A 13,092-nucleotide genomic window follows, 5' to 3' on the forward strand; every position below is an offset into this window, starting at 1 on the left:
CTTAAACTGTAAATGTTCCCGCCTCCACATCACTTGGGTCCTGTTAGGCTAAAATGATGTCTCCTCCTCCCTGGCCTTCAGCTATCATCAGAAGGCCGTCTGTAGACTGGGGAGAGGCCTTGGCTGCAGGAAGGCAGGGAGGGGGTGTCCTCCTAGAAGGCAGGGGTGAGGGTGGCTGGTGGGAGGGGGTGGGGGCTGCAGGGGCACTCGGGGGCCCACCAGACCTAAAGGGACCTGGCCCCGGGCGGAGGGCAGGGCGGGGCCCCAGGTGGGCCCGGAGTGCGGGGGAGCCGGCCCCGCAAGCGCCGACCCCCTTCTCTCCCCCAAGCTGTGAAGGTGCCGCGGCCTCCATCCCGGTCCCTGGACGAGCCCGTGCGCCCCGGCGCCGTCGTGGGCGCCGTGTACTCGTGTGAGTCCCTGCACCCTGGGGAGCCCCCCCATCACCATGGTAACAGGCCTCGGGGGCACCGCAGCTTACGCAGCCCTTTCTCCCTCTCCTCTTCCCCGACCCTTAAGCCAGCTCGCTGGGGGCTCGTCCAGGCTCAGGGGTTCTCTTGCCCGTCACCCTCCCTTGGGCGCGGGCCTCCAAACCGAGGGTCTCCCCTGCCCCGCAGCCCTGTACCCCCGCAGCAGGGCCGGCACGACCTCCTTGGGCCCGCACCTGATCATCCCGTCGCGGCCGCCGCCCCTGCGGTCCCTGCCGCCCCTGCCGCCGCTCCCAGGGCCCGGCAGGCAGCCGGCCAGCACCCAGCCCGCGGAGGAGCCGGCGCGCCCGTGAGCCCCGCCCCGCCGGGGTCCCCTCCGCTCCCTGCTGCCGGCGGGTCCCGCGGGCCGGCCTAGGGAAGGGGGCAGGGCCCCGGGGGTGGGGTGGGGGTCTCCACAAGGGGAGGGGCAGAGGGAGCAGGCAGGGCCCTGCACGTGGGGGGGTCTCCACAAGGGGGAGGCCGCAGTTGGCCCCAGCATTTTAGCCCAGCAAGTGCTCCACCTCCACGGGTATAAATACAAACATTATAATCCCTCTTATCCTAAACCTTCAAGAGTGAACTCTCCATGACACCAATTTAATTCCTTGACCAGTTTGTAATACAACAGAGATTTTTTTTAATCTTTTTCCTTTTTATTTTTCTGAAATGTTTGCATCAGGATCTGTTCTTTTCCATGTAAATTTTTCAGCGAAAGTGATTCATTGATCAACCCCCATCCTATTTTACCAATTACAGCTATTCCCACTGTACATTTTATTGGAGGGCTATTATTTTACCAAGTCCAATTTCCCCATGGGAACCAAGCTTTCCTACATGCATTATTTTTGTGTGTGTTGATTATTTCTACGGTTAATTACCGTTATGAACTGGGTCCAAAACCCCTGATTGTTTATATTTCCTTCTTGGCTGAGCCCCGAGGAAACTGGAACCACCACCTCAGATTTTCCGGGTTGCTCTGCAGGCTCTTCCACCTCCTCTGCTTTCTCCCAAACGTTTCTGGTCCTGTGCTCACTGCCTGTGCACTCAGGGAACCAGGAGCAAACACAGTAAGGTCACAGTGTCCCGTTTCGGCAACTTAGTGTACGGCCTGGGGACCCGGAGCAGAGGGCTGGCTGCACAGGTCACCTGCTCTGAGCCTCGCTCACCTGCTTATTTCTCCCTTTTCAGTTGTGTCTCTCCCTTTCTCCTTCTTACTCTTTCTCTTCTCTCACTCCCTAGCTGGGTCCGGCTTTGCTTCCTTCTTTTTTGTACTTTGACAATTCCATCACATTTCAGAGGTTAAAAAGAATTGTCCCTCTGCCCAGTTTGGGGGCATAATGCTCCCCCCCCCACACACATTCACTTGAGGCCCTGGGATGGAGGGAGTAGTGAGCTGGGCAGGGAGTGAGCACCCAGAGTGAGCCTGGGGGGGCTTTCCAGTCACTCCCCTTTGGGCTGTTCTTGGGGCTCCAGGCTCTGTCAGGAAGGTGGTGTGGAGGGGGATCTGCAGACTCAGCCTCTGGGGCACCCCAGGCCCCTTCCCCAGCTCCTACTACCACCCCCCAACCCTGACTGTGCTTTTTCCTTTCCAAGGAAATAAGGCCAAGTGCTTCCTGACCCAGGTGACTCACCTGTCTGAGCTGCTTTGGGGGGCAGCAGCCACGGAGCCCAGGCCCCTCTGCCCCTACCTCCACATCACAGATGAGTACTTTTGGCAACTTCTCCCCGGAATAAAATCTTTCATGTTTCTGAGTGTGGATGGGGTGACTGGCCAGGTGTCCTCCCCACACGGGGGTGGGTGGGACCTGCATGCCCCTCCCCCAGCCACACCCCGGGGTGGACCTCGCAGAGCCCCGTGGCCCAGGCTCCCTGCCCCAGCGCGGTGGGAGGTAAGCTGTTGTGGGCAGAAGGGCAGCGTGACCTGTTGGCGTCACAGGCTGGAGACTGAGCTCTCCTCCCATCCTGGAGGCCGCCCTTTGGGGGCTCTGTGCGTTGTGAGGACCCCACTTCTGCCCCTCCCACCACAGGGAAGGCAGGTGTGGCCCCAGCTTGGTAACTGGGGGGCTGGCTGTGGTGGAGGCACCACCGCACCCAGGACTCATCCCTTGCCCCCACCCGATATGACTCTCTTCAAGCCCCCGTGTCCCTCCCTCTCGGCCCCTCACAAGCTGCCGCCGAGCCCATCAGGTTTACAAATGAGGAGGTTCGCCGCTGGGTGCAGAGGCCCAGGAGGCCGGGGGGTGACCGTCTGCCTTCCGGCACTGTGGGAGCCGCCCTGGGAGAAGACGCTCCTGCCCCCGGGGGCACGCTGGCCTTTGTCCTGGTCCCCGGCGGGCAGACCACCCCCCACTCCCCCGGTCCCAGGAGGTGGGACCCAGCCGGTGTTGGAAGCTGGGGAGGGGAAGGCGCTTGGGGAGAGGGAACCAGGGGTGGGGCCAGCAGGGTGGGAGTTCAGGGGACTAGAGGCCCAGGAGGCCCTCAGCCCCGACTCCTGGCCTGAGATGCAGCGGCAGGGCTGGGCTGGGCAGGGAGGCTGGCCGGCCATCCCGGCTTCCCAGGGCTGAAGAGGGTCCTCGGGACTGTCCCTGGCAGCACAGTGGGTGCAGGCAGGAAGGGGAGGGGGCTGCCTCTTTCCCAGCAGAGGACCATGCCCCGGGTGCTGCTGGGTGGAGGCCGTGCCGCCTGGTGACCGGCTGCCACCCCAGGCCCGGTCCGGCCCAGCCCCACACCCCCACCCTCACTACCACCAGCAAAGGGTCACTGAAGCCTTCCTTCCTTTCACGTGAACTCATTAACCCCAAGGTGTCAACAACCGACCAGGCTAACGTGTCCCAAACAAGACGATCTGCCTTGGAAAATAGGCACCACTAGTACCCAGGGGCAGGAAGCCAGAGGTGGAGGATCCAGGACAGGGCCTTCGGGGGGGGGGGGGGGGGTCGGAATTCTTAGGGACACTCGAGCTGCCACAAGCTGTCATCTAGGCTGGCTTGACCCCTGTCTGTGGAGCATGGCAGGGGGGGGCACTAGGTAGATTCCCCCAAAAATCAAGCACCCACATGTGCCTGTCGGAGGGGCTTCTCCCCTCTCCCCTTCTCTTGCTCACGGCCTCATCCTGAGAACACCCCAATACCTGCAGCCTTGTTCTTCCCCAGGAGATAAGAAATGCCCCCCAAAAGCAGAGCAGGCCCCCCTCTCCACCACAGAAGACCTGCATTCTTTAAGTCTCGTTTGAAATACATAGATTGCCCAAATATAAGCCGTGGCTAAAAACCTGGAAACTTTTGCAAATGTAAGAGCTGGAAACAGCCTTGCTCCATCTGGACCAGCCTGGGTGGCCTCCTTGCCACCAGGATGTGGAGGCAGCCAAGGGATCATTTCTCCTTGAGAGGGGTCTGCGCTGGAAGCCTCTCGCAGACCTCTAGGCCCCAGCAGACCCCCACTCCCTCTTGGGCCACCCCTGCAGCCATCCCCGGGGAGTTAGGGGTCCTGTGGCCGTCCTCAGAGAGGCTTGGTGCAACCACCAGGAAGGCCCTGGAGATGCGTGTCCAGCAGAAGCTCACGGGAAAATGAGCCCTTCTCTTTACAGGGCCACGCCAAGGAGCCACACCTGCCTGCGGAGAGCACTTCTCGGTCTAACCCCCTCGGCCAGAAGACACGGCTGCTTGGCCAGCCAGACGCCTGTGCTCAGCCGTTCATGGCTTCAGGGGGAAAACAAGGGCCCCTTCAGCGAGGAGGCTGCTGCAGGGGGCTGGCGGGCACCACCCCGAGCGGCCAGGGAGCCGCCAGCTGGGCAAGGGCGGGACAGGCAGGGTGGTCAGCCTCAGCCAGGCCGGCCTGAGGGAGCTGGGGCCAGGCGATCTAGTTTTCCATGGTAAGTCAGAACCGGGAAGTTTCATGTAAACGCTCCTGATTTTAAAATGTTCGCAAACAAATCAAGAAATTTAAAAATGCAATGGAAGCGTCCATCTGGGGACTGCAGCCTCTGAGATGAGCGAGCCGACGTTCGGGGGCAGCCCGGACTGGCACCCACACACTGGTCACCTGGGGGAGCACACACCATCCCCTCGGTGCTGCCAGCCCTCTTCGGGGATTAGACGCAGAACTCAAAGCATGTTCTTCCCAGCAACTTTCATGGATGCAAACCTTGTTTTTGGAGTGGAATTTTAGAAACTCAGCACTCTCATTTGGAGACAAGTCTGGAGGGCAAGTCAGGGTGACAAGGCCTAGGCTGGGCTGGACTTTGAGGTGACACAGCTGGTTTCCCCGTGTGACTCAGCAGCCCCCAGTGTGGCCGGGGCGAGCGTGTGGCCACCCTCTGCTCCGCTGGGACAGCAGCACCAGTGCCCTTTATCCAGCTTGCACTTGAGCAGGGAGCAGCTGTCCTGGCCTCGCGAGGTCTGCTTCGGGACTTCCAGGCCTGTTAAGTGGTGGCAGGCTCCACATTCTCCCTGCCATACTCTGGTTCTGGGGCAGGTGGCATCACTTGCATTGTCCGGGCCACTTGTGCAGCCCTGGGCATGGTGCTGGGTGTGCAAAGATGTATGCAGCCCTCCCCTGGCCCAAGAGCTGCACCTAGACCAGGGGCACCAGGCACCAAGTGCCCGGTACCAGCCCCAGGGGCACAGACCTGGGGCCACATGGAGGGACAGTGCTGGTCTCAGGTGGCCCCAGCAGACCCCAGCGCCCGCTCAGCTCGTGACAGGAGCTGCAGCTGGTCCCCTTTTGCCCAGGCACTTATTAACCCTCCCCCAAAGAGTTGCAAGGGTAAGGCCTGGGAACATGGGTGTTTAACAAGCATTAAGGACTCTTTGGCTCTGCCACTTTGGGGATCCTGAATCTGGGGCTCCCCTGCAAGGGACTTGCTGCTGGGTGGGCTGCCTCAGGGGCACCTGGGGGACTTTGATATTTGTTCCTAACAGGTTGTCAGGAATGGGGGTGCCACTGGGGTAGAGGCCAGGGAAGGTGCCATACATCCTGCAGTGCACAGGGCAGCCCCTGCCAGAGAATGATCTAGTCCAGAATGTCAGTGGTCTAGAGGAGAAACCTGGGCCCTTGCAGCCTTCGTGTGAGTCCTGAGCCCTCCGAGGCCTGGCACACATCCCCAGCAGCAGAAGCAGGCTTGGCACAGCCTCTTCCACCAGCTCAGCACTCAGTCTAGCTGTCAGGAGGGCACATTCCTCAAACTGCACTGTCCACGTGAGTCACTGGGACGGGGGGTCTTGTTAGAGGGTGGCCTCTGGTGCGGTGGGGCCAGGCCGGGCCTGAGAGCCTGCATTCCTAAAGAGCAGTGATGCTGCCAGCCAGCAACCACAGCTGCAGTCAGCGACAGGCCTCTAAGGCCGTAAGGAGGCGCGAACGCCTGCATCCTGCCTTGCGCCTAGGCCTCTCCTGTTACCCGCCCCACTCTGCAGGTAAAGGCCTCACTTTCTTGCCTCTCAGAAGCATTTTTCCCACTACCTGAAGGTGGGTGTGGCAGATCCTGGAGAAACCTCTTCCACCCCAGAGAAGGAAGGTGGAGCGAAAATGAGGGGGCCCGGGACAGGCTTGTCTGCCGCCTCTTCCTCCCCCTGCTCTGTGGGTGACTTGGGGGGACCCTGCCAGCTCGTTTCCCAGCCCTGGACTCTTAGAGGCTGAGAAAGCTGGGGTTTCCCAGGGAGAGCAGGCTGCTGGGTGTAAACGTCAGCAACAGAGTCTTCAGTGACAACCCCAAGTGAACAGTGGTCTCAGGGGCTTTGAGAGCAGGTGGGGCAGCCCAGTGGTGGGGCGAAGCAAACTTGTGAGCTTCTAAAGGACAGCCCAGGGGTTAGCTGAGTGAGGGGCTGAGCGAGAGAAGTTTGCCCACAACGAGCCATGCCCTGAACCCCAAGAGGCTGTTGCAGAGGCCCTGAGCTTCTTCCTCCCCAAGTCAGGGTACCCTGGAAGGTGGCGGCTGTGTCACCCCAAAGCTGCCCCCGGAGCCCCCTCCCCAGCAGTGCAGCCCGGGCTCAGGCGAGAACAGGTGCTTGTCCCTGCTGGGCTCAAGGGGAGCCTAGGGCCCTCGCCTGCCCCTCAGATGCGTCCTCTCGTGACCTAATGCTTGCACCTCAGCCTTGTTCCCTATGCCCTGGGCCCCTCGTGCCGCCCCCACTGGCTCTGCTATCTGGAACAGGTGCCGGCCCTGCTGCCTCCCCAGGGGACACCCCCAGCCCACCCAGCCACATTTGCTGGAGGGTGCAGCCTGCTGTGCAGCCCCTGGAGCTAAGAACCAAGGAAAAGGGTCCTGATGTGAACCCAGGACGCTGGGCGGCGATGCTAGCCCTGCCCTAGTCACTCACTCGTGGGGTCGGTCTCTGTCCACACGAGCAGCGGGAAGGCCAGGAAGACTGAGGGGATTCTGGGAACAGACCATGGGAGAAGCCTCGGGTGGTCAGGAAGATTCCAGAGCGTGTTGTAACTGAAAAGGCGGCGACAGGAGCAGTGGAGCCAGCGAGGTGGGGAGGTGCTCCCTGCTCAGGGCTCTGCTCAGCTGCGCCCCTCCAAACGGAGCCAGCTGGCAGCAGAACTCAGGGTACACGGCAAGACCACGGAGCCCAGTGGTGGTTTGCAGTTCTTCTCCTTTGTTAAAAGGGGGACAGGAAATGGGCCTGGGGTACCCCCGGCTTGGGGGAGGCATGCAGGCAGCCCCAGCAGGCAGGCACTGGGGGATGGATGGGAAGAGTCCTGGAGTTTCCCACAATCCTCTTCTCTGCAGCAAACAGCAATGCTGGCTGAGCGGGAGGGAGGCAGAGCCCCGGGAGGGCGGGGGGCGGGCACGGGGCTCCAGGGCTCGCTCTCACATGCAAAGTCCAGATGCCCCACGGCCCAGGCTGCTTTCGGAAAAACACCACATATATAAATACACAGACACGGCATGTGCAGAGGGCGCTACACCCCCAGGGTGGGTTTCAGCACCTGCCGGCCCCAGGAAGCTAGAGGCAGGAGCCAGCAAATTCTCCGCAGCAGCCCCGGAGTGGGGAGGGGCGGGGGTCCTGGCAGGAAGGCTGCTTGGTCTCCGAGCAGCAATGTCCACCAGCACCCACACGTCAATCCACATGCACGTCTACACGGCCTGAGCGCCATGGCCATCCGTTGGGCGTGTGTGGCCGTGTGTGCGGACACGAGGCACCTCCCTGCCTGCCTAGAGTTCGCACCCTCCCCTCCAGGGCTCCGGGGGTCAGGGTGCAGAGGAGGGGTGGGGGGCCCGCGGAGACATCCTCTCCCCCGCCCCACGGGGTCCTGGCCTCGGGAGGGGGGAGGGGCCGCCCTTATCTCTCGGCTTCCATGGCAGGATGGGCCCGTGGTTCGGAGGCAGCCTGCTGGGGGGCCAGGGGCGGCCAGTCTGAAGCCGGGGAAGGAGGTGCCGGAGTCCACAGGGGTGGCTGCGGTGGCTGGTGGTGCTGGGGGCCCCCGGGGGGCGAGGCCGCGAAGCTCCCGGTGGCCGCGTAGGGGAAGTGCGGCGGGGGCGACGTGGCTGCCGCAGCCATCGGGCTGCCGCTGCCGCCGCCGCTGTGAAAGCTCTCAGAGGCCTTGAGCCGGGAGAACATGGTGAGGGCGTCGGGGAAGTTGGGGGGCGTGGCGGGGGTGTTGGCGGGAGTGCACATCTGCAGGGGAGAGAGAGAGAACAGGGAGGGAGGCATGGGGTGCCCTCCTGGGGGGCCCAGGCTTTCCATTGCCTTCCAAGAGGAGCATGTGCCCCGTCACTGCCAGGAAGCCTGCTGGTTCCATCCGCAGAAGCCACCGGGGCCCCTGTGCCCACCTGGAGATGGGCTGACCAGCCCCACCGAGGGGCTGGGGCCCTGGGTGGCCGATCCAGCTGGTCTGGGCCAGTGCCAGGCCTCTGTCCACACTAGCTAGGGAACCATGAGCCTTTTCCAGATCCCTCACATCTCGATCTGCCCCCGGCATCTGGGAGAGCACTGGGCGAGGAGCGGTACTTGTCCTTTACCGGTGAGGTGGACACTCAGGAGACCGAAGCTTCTGGGGTTAAGTAGGGGAACTGCAGAGGTGGGACTGAAGCCAGGCCACCCACCTGAGCCCCCGCACCTGCAGCTGCCCTGGGCCAGGAGCTGCTCACACACCTAACTACTGCCCGAGCAGAACCGGGGCCCCTGCAGTGCTGCAGCTCGGGGCTCCAGGGGACACTTACCATCTGGTGGTGGTGGCTGTAGGGGATGTTGGTCTCCTGGAAAAAGGCGCTGAGGGCCGTCTGTGGGGAGAAAGGCCCACACTTAGCCTCTGAGACCCTCCCCCCAGGCCCACGCCCAGCCGAGCTGCCCTGGTGCTCAGCGTGGCCCCCGGGGAAGAGTGGGCAAGGCACAACTGTGGGGACAGCAAGCCCACCACCAGCTTTCCCTTCCTGCTCCTCCCCACCACTGAGCGGGGGCCAAGACCCTCACGCCGTGGCAGACCACCCACCTGTGCACACACCTGGTAGCTCTGGAGGTGGGCGGTGCCGCTGCCCCATCACATGTGCGCGCCTGGCCGCCTCGGCCCCTCACCTGTGGCTTTGCGGCTCTCAAACAGCTTGACTTGGACCTGGCCTGAGACTCAGGGCAGTCCAGCCTGGCTCGGGTGCCAACCCAAAGAGTGGCAAGTCCTCATTCCCCTCTGAGCCTTGGACTCCTCCTGTGACACGAGGTCTCCTCCCTGGCTTTCCTGCTTCACTGCGAGGCCAGACAGGACAGACACAGCGCCGAGCCAGGCAGATGGAGCCCTGGGGCCCAGCTCCACCGCTGGCCAACCAAGTCACCTGACCCCCGCCTGGGCCTCAGTTTCTCCAGCTGTACCACAAGGAGCCTGGACTAGGGGGCTTCCAGATCCTCCCACCCCCCCTTTATGGCAGTGACCTCCTAAGAACCCCGTTCTGGCTGGGAAAGCCCAGAACTAAGTAACACGGTTGCTCATGCACCTGAGCTTCCCCCAGAATGTTCTCAAGGTGGTGGAGCAAAAGGGTGGTGAAAGAACGTGTGCTTCTAGGACTGACCCACCCCAGGGTTTATGACAGTGACCTTTGGTGGCCACTAACCACAGCTGCACCCACAGGCCATCTGCTACTGGCCGGGCACGGCGCCCATAACCGTCCCCTCCCCACACGCCGCTGCCCGTTGAGCACGTGCCCGGGCTCAGTCACAACATCCCAACGGGAGCGTCTTCCCCTCCTCCTCAGCCCCGGGAGGCACAGATGGGGAAACTGAGGGATGGAGTGACCAGCCCAGGGACACTTGGTTAGAAAAAGGCAAGACGGGACAGGGACCCGGGAATCCTCAGGGCAGTCTGAGAAGGGGAGTGGGGGGGAGGCCAGAAGGCAAGTCCGTGCCGGGGGGAGCAGGGCAGGCTCACCAAGGAGAGTGCGGGCGTCTGGTGTGCCGGCCCGGCCTCCGAGGAGAATAAGGGAAGCCGCTACTCTTGCGCAAGCGCCCTGGGAGGGAGCCGGCAGGGGCGTGAGGGGTCCCCACCGGCCTGGCCCCTTCGGCCACTCACCCCACAGCTCTGCATGCCCGATGCCAGCTCCACTTCCTGGCTCCTCCTGCCCAGCAGACCCTGAACCACAGCGGCTCCCAGGGCTGGCCCTCAGGGTTTTATTTTTAATTTTTTTTTTAAGAACAAATTCAAATGAGTTACCCTGGGAATTTCCTCTTGGAGGTACCCCACCCTGAGGGTACCCAAAAGGGGGACTGGGGGCTCCAGGCTGAGAGCTGGTCTCTAAGCATCTCCCCAAGACCCCAAATCCCCAGGCAGCAGGGGCTGCTGGTGTGCAGCCCAGCCTCACTTTGCAAATCCTCACCCAGGAGCCCCAGGGGACGCCCTCTCCTTCCTCCCGCAGCAGCCGCTCCAAATGCTGAAGTGTGAGAAGCTTCCATTGAGAAACGGCTCAGACGGTCCCACCCCTTGAAGCGCAATGGCTCAACTTGCTCAGGCACAGCGCCCTCCCCCCACAGCCTTCTGCCCCCATTAGCAGCGGACTCAGAGAATGTGACCCAGAAACACAGCTGCCTGCGAGGGCCGCCTGTGCACGCTGCCAACGGTGGGAAGGAGGGCCCGGAGGGGGAAAGGTTAACCAAGAGAAGCCCCCACTCACTGCCATGCAGAAGCCTGAAGTTTGGGGGTTCACAACCCACTTCTGCCTTATGTGAGCCTCCATTTTATAGATGGGGACACTGAGACACAGATGGAGATCCCTGGGCCCCTGGGGGCTACTAGCCCCCCTTACCCTGTCCCCCAAAATTTCAATCCTCAAAGTCACATCTTCATTTCCTGTGATCCAGCAACACCAGCCCAGGCTGCTGGAGCAAGGGTGTGGCCCTGGGGGTGCCCAGCTCAGGGCCAGGCTCCGTGGTCCGGGCTGAGAGTCCCGGCAAGCCAGGCCCGCTTCCCGCCAGCCACCTGCCCAGCCAGGCCCGGCCCGGCCCCAGGAGAGGGAGCTGGGTATGCAGATGTGGGACTCAAGCAAACTACCATGAATGTGGTTTTGCAAGTTTTGCCACATCCAGCCCTTGAGACACATGGGGCTGATTAGAGGTGTCGATTGTCAGGAGAGGTGGGGAGCAAGGAGCTTCCTGCAGGGTGGGGCTGCTGGCCTGCGGGTGATGGTGGGGGCAGTGAGCTGCCGTCCCAACTCCCTGGGTACAAATTTGGAAACAGAGGCCAGAGTGGGGAGATGTGCAGAGCAGTCTCCTGGCTCCTGCAGTGAAGACTGCACAGGGTCAGCGACCCCCAGTTGTCTGGTAGCAAGGAGGGGAACAGGGAGAGAAGAACGGATTCATCTTGGTGAATCAACCACTGCCTTCCCAGTCTGTCCGAACCTTCGGGAGGGAATTCTGATCCCCATTTCAACACTAGGAAACAGCCCTAGATACTACCAGCCCCAGGGTTACTTCTGAGTCTTTTGACTCAGGGAAGGTTGCCTGGCCCCTAGGACCCCCGCAGGCCAGCAGAGGCCCCACTTCCTGCCAAGCTGGCCTGAAAGCTACTGAACTGTGTACATCCTCCCGGGTGCACCCGTGCAGGTACATGATTCCCTCTGCCACGACAGAGCGCAGAGCCCAAGACACCCGCCCTCTCTGCCACACACCTATGGGGCTGAGTACACAGCTGCACATCCCTACTACCCCAACACGACACCCGTACACACAGCACTGTGTACCGACTGAACACACGCCAACACGCACATCCCACACCAGACACACACGCCAACGCACCCACATTCAGACCACCTCTGTGTCCCCAGACAGCTTCACACAGGCACTGTAACGTGGTCCGTGCGTAAACACACATACACATGTGCGCCTACTCACGCTGGCCAGCCGTCCCTCCGGGCGCGCAGACCCCCGCACGCTCGCGGCGGCTCCACCCGCGGGACCCGGCGTCCCTCGAGGGGGGCGGGCGCGGGCTCCGCTCGGCTGCAGCCCGGGGCGTCCTCCTTCCGGCCGACAGCCGGACTGTCCGTCCTGGCCAAGCGCCGCCCCGCCCTTCGGCCCCGCGGCCCGGCCGTTACCCGAACAAAAGGGGGTCCCCCCAGTCAACACCTTGGGGGGGGTTGGAGGCAGGATTCGGGGTTCCGGCGAGGGTGGCCTCCCCTCCCACACTCCGCGCGCGAGCGGCGTTTCCGCGCGGAAGCGGGGGCCGTGTAGACGCGCCTGCGGGCTGGGGCCTGACAGCCGCCCGCCGCGGGTGCGCTTTGGGGCTCGGCCGCCGGGAAACCGGGGCGAGTCGGCGCGCGCGGCCCCCGCGGGGCGCACACACCCGGGCACGTGTCCACGCCGGCCCGCACCCGCCCCGCGGACACGCGTGGACAGACGGCCCGCACCCCGCCGGCGCGCGTCCACACCGTCCACACCGTCCCTCCCCAGTCCCCGGCGCCCCGGTCCGGCCGCGCACCTCGAACTGCCAGTGGGCCGCCTGCAGCAGCTGCTTCGCCTGGTCGGCCGCGCAGCCCGCCGTCAGCACGAACTGGTTGATCATGAGCTGGTGCTTGAGCTCGTCCATGTTCACGGACATGGCGCCGCCGCCGCGCTGCCCGCTCGGCCTCCCGCCGCCGCTCGCCCCGCCGCCTCACGCGTCCACCATTAGCAAGCGAGCCGGCTCCGGCAAATACAAATATTTACTGTGCGGCTCTGACTCACCGAGCCTCGCCTCGCTCCGGCGGCGCGGCGGGCGGGACGGCCGGGCATGCTGGGAGTTGTAGTCTTCCCGGGGGCCCGGCCGGGGAAGGCGAGGCCGACCCCGAGCGGGGCCGGGGGCGCTGCGTGTGTGCTTGAATTGAGCACCTACTGTATGCCAGGCCCGGGGGCCCGGTGCAGAAACAGAACAGGCGCCTGCCCGGGCCCGTCCTTGTCCCCCCAGTTGCTGTGGGTGGCACCCGCGCCGTTGCCCTGGCATTGACGGGGGCTCAGGAGGTAGGGGGCCGCTGATCTGTGCATGGGCGAAATCCCGGGCTACTGGGGCCTAGGTCAAGATTCCAGGACCTTCTCAGTACATCCCTCCACTAAGCAGGCGAACCTTTGAGGAGCGGGCCCTAGGAATATTGGCCAAAGGCGGCCGCTCTTGGGCCACAAGCTCCACGAAGGCCTGGTACACAGGAGGCCCCAATAAACACTCGTTCCTTGAATGA

The 13,092-nt window shown here is 63.2% G+C and overlaps 2 protein-coding genes across 6 annotated transcripts in view; one reads left to right on the forward strand and one right to left on the reverse strand.

The window, feature by feature from the left end:
* C21H16orf96 (chromosome 21 C16orf96 homolog) overlaps positions 1 to 803 on the forward strand; it is a 70,632-nt gene extending 69,829 nt beyond the window's left edge. Inside the window, exons 18-19 of the mRNA XM_037813801.1 lie at positions 329 to 409; positions 615 to 803. Coding sequence (XP_037669729.1) covers positions 329 to 409; positions 615 to 778 — 245 coding nt within the window. The 3' untranslated portion in view covers positions 779 to 803. The remainder of the gene's footprint in view (positions 1 to 328; positions 410 to 614) is intronic.
* A 6,236-nt stretch (positions 804 to 7,039) lies between these two features.
* Positions 7,040 to 12,654, reverse strand: UBALD1 (UBA like domain containing 1). Of its 5 annotated transcripts, none has more exons than XR_005213573.1 (4): positions 12,360 to 12,654; positions 11,777 to 12,007; positions 8,910 to 9,900; positions 8,624 to 8,688 (listed from the first exon to the last, which is right to left on the reverse strand). XR_005213573.1 is itself a non-coding variant. In XM_037814499.1 (3 exons), exons 1-3 carry the CDS (start codon positions 12,477 to 12,479, stop codon positions 7,748 to 7,750), a joined length of 516 nt encoding a protein of 171 aa, XP_037670427.1. In that variant the 5' UTR covers positions 12,480 to 12,621; the 3' UTR covers positions 7,040 to 7,747. The 5 variants fall into 5 exon arrangements, 1 of the variants encoding a protein (XP_037670427.1); XR_005213572.1 differs by having other exon boundaries at positions 8,898 to 9,900; XR_005213574.1 differs by having other exon boundaries at positions 8,629 to 8,688; positions 8,981 to 9,900.
* Positions 12,655 to 13,092: the final 438 nt, after the last annotated feature.

The sequence above is a fragment of the Choloepus didactylus genome, chromosome 21, assembly GCF_015220235.1.
Source record: "Choloepus didactylus isolate mChoDid1 chromosome 21, mChoDid1.pri, whole genome shotgun sequence".
NCBI classification, from domain to species: domain Eukaryota; kingdom Metazoa; phylum Chordata; class Mammalia; order Pilosa; family Megalonychidae; genus Choloepus; species Choloepus didactylus.